Source organism: Hyposmocoma kahamanoa, unplaced genomic scaffold (genome assembly GCF_003589595.1).
Source record: "Hyposmocoma kahamanoa isolate Upper Pololo Valley unplaced genomic scaffold, ASM358959v1 65, whole genome shotgun sequence".
Classification (NCBI taxonomy): Eukaryota; Metazoa; Arthropoda; class Insecta; order Lepidoptera; family Cosmopterigidae; genus Hyposmocoma; species Hyposmocoma kahamanoa.
In genome coordinates, this window is record NW_020653853.1 from 17490756 (window position 1) to 17498284 (window position 7529).

The window sequence follows — 7529 nt, forward strand, 5'->3', positions numbered from 1 at the left end:
TACATTCGAAAATTAAGTGTAATGGTAAACTTTTGACTTTTTTGTTTCAGGACGTGCTATCGAATGATTCGCTTGCGTTCAAAGTGTACATCACTTTACATAGCTACGGTCAAGTTATTATTTTTCCCTTCGCATGTACCGATAATTTGTGCCCTGGATATATTAGACTGCTAGAAGGGGCTACGATCATGTCAAAGGTTTGTTAATCTTTTTTAACCGACTTTAAAAAAAGGAGGAGGTTCTCAATTCGACTGTATTTTGTTTGTATGTTACGTGATTATTGACATTTGTGAACCGCTTTAGATAATTCTTTTTTTGTTAGAAAGGGTATCATTTATCATTCCCATTCAAAGTTTGAACAAAATATTTGACCTCTGAGGTTAGTATATTAGGGTAACAATACTGTTTATCGGATTTCACGTTTCCGTTAACCAATTTCAACTAAATTTGGTAAGTCCAGGGATCAAGCACGTTATTATCAATTACTATAAATTAGGTTTTATAACGCGATAAATCGCCCACCTTACATCTCCACTCATAGTGACTCCTCCTGTGAAGGAAGGGAAAAACTCTTCCTTCGGCTCGCGTCGCGACTCGCCGTCAATGATCGACTTGAGAAAAAAACATGGCGCGAACATACGTTTTACCAGCACGTTTTTCAGTAGATTCTGTATTAAATATCAAAAGTTCAAAACTGATACCGAACTTTTTTCTCCTACAAAGCCACGGAAAGAAAGACTATGATTGAAACAAACACCAATCACAGTTTTTTATTTTTTTTTTAAACACCAATGATTTTGATTTGGTCACTTTTATATTAAAAATTAAATTCACCAAAAAAAAAACCATTGGTATTAAAAACAATTCAATAAAAAATCGATTAGAAAAAACGTGTTTGATCCCTAGACACTTTTGTTGTATGTAAATGTAATTCCACAAACTTGTGAGGTCGATCTCCCAGACTAAATTATTATGATATCAAGTGGTAAGCATCACTTGACAGCTGCAGTGTCACTCAGAACTTTAAAACGCAAAATTTTTTTTACAACTTCAAGTGACGGGTCGAAGAAGTCGTGCGTCTGTTGGTAAGCTCACGCCTGGCCATAACAATTGCAGTGCCACTCAGAGCTTTAAACCGCAAAGATCTGAGGGGCACTGCTACTACGCCTGACACCCTAAGACATAAGTTGACAAGTCCCATGTGCCTGTAATTTCACCAGCAGCACCCTTACCCTTCAAAACCGGAACACATACAATGGATAAAACACAAAAACTGAACATTAGGAAAAATTTTAAAAAAAGTCAGTGTTCGCGCTTAATTATTATTATTATTTGTGTAATTATATTAATTGAGATCAATTTTCAATATTTGAGCAATAAATCCATTGACTTACAAATAAATGGACGACGGGTCTAATACAAAAACCACGAAAAAAATGTCCCAAGTCAACCTATTCGAAATTTAAATTGTTATGTCATCGCAGTATCGCGCTGTCCGTAGAACAAATGAAGACTAAAGCGGAGTGTCGCGCTCTGTATACGATTTTAGCGCCTTACAAGTGCGGACACTTTTTAGCGCGGACCCGACGTCCATATAATTGTAAGTCAATGAATAAATCACATTTTTTTGATGTCTCAGAAAAGAACAAATTGAATAAAAATTTGTCCAAAGAACATATTTTTTATTAACACAACAAATACACTTCTAAATGAATTTTATTTAACCACATAATAAGTATAATTAAACATCGCTTATCAAAAAGGAACAAAAAATAATCACCTTATGTCCACAGAAAAAAATTATGCTTCTGTGGTCATACAAATCATATCAAAAACATTTTCATCATCAGACGAAAAATTAAATGTATTAGGCAAAGGTACATACATATTCATCAGTGTCATAAGAGTAAATCCGAAATTTCCATTTTGTAGGCCTACAAATTGGCTGAATCATAATATTATCCGGCGTAAGTTTATCCGTATGGTGAGTTTAGTTCAGTCACACACATACATAGGCTCACGCCCTAGTCCCTAGTTTAACATTACTGGTTGGCGACTGAAATCGGCAAGGTAAGGTGTGCGTACTTCCCTGGACGAATTCTTTCACAAATAGCTCTTCTGCTACTAATCTAAAAAGATCTGAGGAACACTAACGCTGCACACGTCTCATGTGACTGTAGTCCAGCATGCTCACATTAATGCTTGACAGCAGAAATATACCTCTTTCACTGGTACGGCAGTACTTTCTTTCACGAACTCTTAAACAAGGAGCTCTACCGCTATTTTCTTTCTTCTTTCAAATTTCTTTATTTCAGTAAAGTACATACGGTAACGTATAAGTATAAACAATTTACAATTTACACATTAAATCAAAATTTGCAAAAGACTTTATCAGGCTAGACTGCACGTATCAAAGCATAATACATAAAAAAATATGTACATCTCATTACATCATTAAAAAACACGTAATATATAAATAGAGTGTGAACTATTATTGTAATAGAACACTTCATAGAGAGCAAACTGCTACCAAATTGTTCTACTGCTATTAACTTTTCTTTTTCGATGTACAGGGTCAAGAACACGTCAAACTTTGCACTTAAAACTTAATTCCAACTCTATGCCGCTTACGATTAGAACGGTCCAAAGTACAAAGTGTCATGCTTGATGTGCTCTTGACTGTACAAACTAAACTCATTACTTTTCCAATTCGAATAACGAATCATAAGTACAAACACAAAAAATCTCAACTACTGGCTTACTTTATATCTGAGTTGGAAGATGAGGAAGCTGCGAGGTGCGGGAGGAGTGACTACTTACATAACGTGACGATATTCAATAACAAGTTGATTGTAAAAAGTACGAAATGGCTTGTCTATGCATTTCAATGATCAAGGAAATAGTTTTTTTTATTGTCGTTTCCAATATCAACAATTGACTAAATTGGAAGGCACTTTTAGCAATTAACCTGCTATTGAAAATAGTCAGAAAAAATATTGTTGAAATTATTCCATGTTTAGCGCGACATTACTGTTAGTAAACCTTCCGCACCGCGCAGCTACCTTAGGAATTCGACTCTGTTAAGTGGTAGGCCTGTAGTAAGCCCAAGCAAGTATTATTTAACAAAAGTTGAGGTATGGAATACCGTTCCAAATTCAATAAATTTGATGTGTTCTTTATCACGAGTTATCGTAACCAGAAATAGAGACGAAATAAGGGCCATCTATTCCTGGCAAAACATCAAGCAAATGGGCCTTATATCGCTTTTAAATATCAACTCTCGTTTGCGCTGAAATCACAATTTAGAAAGCTGAAATAGTACAGCACCAACAACTGACCTGTGTGTACGTCTCTATATATTCCAAAAATATTCTGTATTTATTGTAATAAAGATAATATCTCTAACTATAGGGGGCTGTTCCATTCGGTGGTGTGGGAAAAACAGCAAAACATCTATTTGCAAAACAAACGTAACTTTTTCATCGGTTCTTAAATATTAAATATGTAATTTTTCAATTTTCGTCCATTATAGCAAAGCTGGTCGATTTGAAGTGAAACAATTGACGACATCCGTCAATTGTTTCGAATTCGGGCTGGCCAATCAGAGCGCAGTTGTCACCGTAGTGATTTAGCAGAATAGTTTTCATACAAACTAAATGATATTTCGTCTCTATTTCTGGTTATATACTCGATATCACGAGTATACTTTCTGTCTCTTTCCTTCTTTACCTGCACTCATCAACCTTTTCCATGATTCACTCAAAATAATTCAGTTTCTTTTTGAGCGTCCTTTATCTTATCTGCCTTTTGTTGTTGTCAGTTACAATTTATTTTAGGGTTCTATAATGGAATGGACTTTCAAGAAATAATAAAAATATTACAACATTGTAGAGTACAATTTTAAGGGAAGATCCAATCATGAATATGGAAAAATTATTATATTTGTTCAGCTTTCTTAAACTTATAGAACAAAAGAATCACACATTATTTGAATTTAATATCGGGACTTAACGTGTGAGTTCGTCTAACTACCGCATACCGTACACGTCACTCATATCCGGCGACTTGTAAGACGTCCGAAACGTCTGGGTAAATATAATACATTTATACACGATTGAGACTTAATCGATAATCGAATCGACGGCCTCCTTGGTCGAGTGGCTTGCACACCGGTTTTCATGGTGTCGCCTTCTCCGAGGTCCTGGGTTCGATCCCGGGCGAGGGAGTCTACTCTCGATCTCCGTCCGAAACAATTACTGCCAAATAAGTAATACTTGACCAAATGAAAAGACGCGTGATGCGAATAAAGCTTCATACTTGATACTTGTCTTTTAATCTTGTCGAATATTATTTATTTCACAGCATTTACTTACAAATAAATGGACGACGGGTCTAATACAAAAACCACGAAAAAAATGTCCCAAGTCAACCTATTTAAACGTAGTGACATGCAAAGGAATATGAAAAAGCTAAAACGTTGAATTTAAATTGTAATGTCATCGCAGTACTGTCTAATTTTGCTTACTTCGCTGTCAGTCGAACAAACGAAGACTAAAGCGTGAATGGCGCTCTGTATACGATTTTAACGCCCTATAAGTTCGGACACTTTTTAGCGCGGACCCGACGTCCATATAATTGTAAGTCAATGTTTGACAGTAATTGTTTCGGACGGATGTCGGACGGAGATCGAGAGTAGACCCCCTGGTCAGTGTAGAAACTAATTTTTGTATATTGTCTCGAGTCTGTGTGTTCGTGGTACCGTCGTTATTTCCGATTTCCATAACACAAGTGCTTTAGCTACTTACATTGGGATCAGAGCAACGTATGTAATGTTGTCTAATATTTATTTATTATTATTAATCGAATCGATATATGTTAAATTCTAGTAAATGTTACTTATTACAATAAGATTCCGGAGCATATATTAAGGTTATCATTTCCTAAGTTTAAAAACTACATTAAAAATATTTTGATCGAAAAATCATATTACAAAATTGAAGATACGTGTTAGATAAAGATGTATGGAAAGACGACATGGCTCCAGAATCCACACAAATTTGATTCAAAGTGTATTCCATAGCATTTAAGTTTATTTGAAAAGAGCAATCCCTAGAGTTTCTTGCTCGTTCTTCTCAGGGAGGTCAGCGTAGTGAACGAGCAGTAGCTTAAATGTGACTTTTCAAGTGTAAATTTATTTTATCTATGGAATAAATAATCTTTGACTTTGACTTTGACTTTGATTCGGCATATAAGATCGTATCTTAACCATCATTGATACGGAACCTTATCTCCTTAAATTCCTTAAACAATTTTTTGTGCATTAGTCAATCTACCAAACAAGTGGCAGAATCTACAAGGTGGGCATTTCCAAAGACGTGATGTACCGCGCTTCGGGGACCAGTAACGACTGGAGTCACGCAGTGGTCGGCATTCCTTATTGCTACCTCATCGAGCTGAGAAGCAGGAAACATAGGTGAGTTTTGAATCAAATCATAAGGATATGATAAAGCCAGATGTGATCATATGTTACAAGTTTTCTTTTTTTACGATACCAAGTAACGGGACGAACAAGTCGTGCGCCTGTTGGTAAGCGACACGCCTGTCCATAGTTAGTCCATTATGCTCAGGCCACACAGAGGCGGCCTTTGTAATGTAATGTTGAATTTTTGTAATGTACGAGTTCATATTAACTCTGCCACAGTGAAACCGTGGCTGCCACGCGTTTGCAGGCAGCTTATGACAGGGTTCATATGAACTTGTGCGTTACAAATATTCCTGCGCTCAGAACGCTTCCGCGGCCACTTCTATGTGGCCAGAGCGTTTATGATTGTGAATTGACAATTATTTTTACAGATTCAAGTTACCAAGCGCAGAGATTGAAGAGACAGGCAACGAGATCCTGAACTGTGTGTTTGCCCTAATGGAGTTCGTTGATAGCTACCCAAAGGAAAAACTCGTTGCAGAAAACGAAAAGTTTATCAATATGAAATTTTAATATTCGCAAGATAAAGTTCAAACACTGATGTTGCAACTAAAGAGCAGGTATGTTGCATATACTCGATGGTTGCATTATATTAAAAATTAAAAAAAAATCTGCACCGTCAGAATTTGAAAAAGAAATGATGACAGTTGTCATTTTCTTGGCAGTAAACATCCAAAATTACAAGTGAAACAAGCCCAAAATCTATCTTATATTTATTGTTTTCTATCTCACTGCACAATCAAAGTGGCGTCGCTTTCAAGAGATAGCAATATTAACCACACCCAAGTATGGGAGCTAAAGTTCACTAGGGAAGGACAAAGGTATTTCGTCAAAAACTTGGATTCCGTTGGAGGTGTGTAATCCTTGCTCCACAGAAGGATTCCCAGCTCAAACGACCTAAGAGCCATTAACCTTTACTATGAAAACTTTACTGTTTGCCCTGAAACTCAAATTAATGTACAACATGCTTAGATATAAGAGTCCGATTTTCAAGGAAGATCAAAGACTGACTCCACCAGATAAAATACTTGGCGGAATATTATTTTTTATTGTTCAAATAGCTCGAGTTATGAAGCACCGGTCTCTCTGTACGTTGACGTATAAGTTTGTTTATTTATTTTTGTTCATATTTTCTTTCGTTCAGTGACTTCTTGAGATTCTGGGTTACGGGTCAAGAGATGGTTGTCTTTTGAGGAGATATGATGTGTGTACTTTACAAGAAGCCTATGTGATTTCCAGCTGTTAATATATGGAAAGAGGAACGAAGCAATATGGACGTTCTCGTGGAAGGCAACCGCTTGCCGTCTATTGCCGGAATATTCCACGAGAGAGAGATTCCGTATACGGTAGCCGTCGCTGACGTCAATGCCATCATCGAATACCAACAAGCATCTCTTGCCAAAGCCTTCTGCAAAAGTAAGCTTAAGTTACGATTATCTCATCATCCAATTATCATATTTTTATGCTATTTAGGACCTTTTAATTATTCTATGGAATAATTAAAAGTCCATCAATTGATTACAGACTAACTTAGTGGTCATTATCTAAGTGTTGTTTTGTTCTAATAATTACCGGTAGTTAAGTATGTTTTGTTTACTTAATCATGTAAGGTAAAAACTCGTGCTTCTGTAAATTATAATCAATAAGAAGTGTTAGTTGCAAAACAGTGATCCATAGCGTATGACTTATCGAACGTCGTCGTAGAAAATAAAATGAAAATGGTGATAGGTAGCTGCATCATGGATTGGACGAAATACCATAGGTTGGAAACTATCAACAAACTCCTAGAGGATTTAGTGGTACTGTTTCCTGATCGGTGTTCCATACATGGAATTGGATCTTCAGCCGAAGGAAGAGAAATGATTGTAAGTTTAAACTTTGTTGTCTTTGCCAAAGCTTTGAATGTGATGCCATCATCATTTCACACCATTTGTGTAATAAAGCCACATCTGCAAAGTAATACACACACACAAAACCTAAGAACTCTATAATAAACAATTAGTGTATTTTCTATATCATCACGCCAATTACCCTTAAGCGTGAAACA

General features: G+C 36.2%; 1 protein-coding gene across 5 annotated transcripts in view; it reads left to right on the forward strand.

The window, feature by feature from the left end:
- Positions 1-7529, forward strand: part of LOC113231209 (carboxypeptidase B-like) — a 31751-nt gene that overhangs the window by 17211 nt on the left and 7011 nt on the right. The window contains exons 6-9 of one of the 5 annotated variants that reach the window (XM_026465404.1): positions 51-197; positions 5325-5473; positions 5854-6042; positions 6722-6840. In XM_026465404.1, the coding sequence (XP_026321189.1) occupies positions 51-197; positions 5325-5473; positions 5854-5995 (438 nt within the window). In that variant the 3' untranslated portion in view covers positions 5996-6042; positions 6722-6840. Of the gene's footprint in view, positions 1-50; positions 198-5324; positions 5474-5853; positions 6043-6172; positions 6336-6721; positions 6899-7210; positions 7348-7529 lie in introns of those variants that run through there. The other 4 variants (XM_026465405.1, XM_026465406.1, XM_026465407.1 and 1 more) reach the window with 4 other exon arrangements.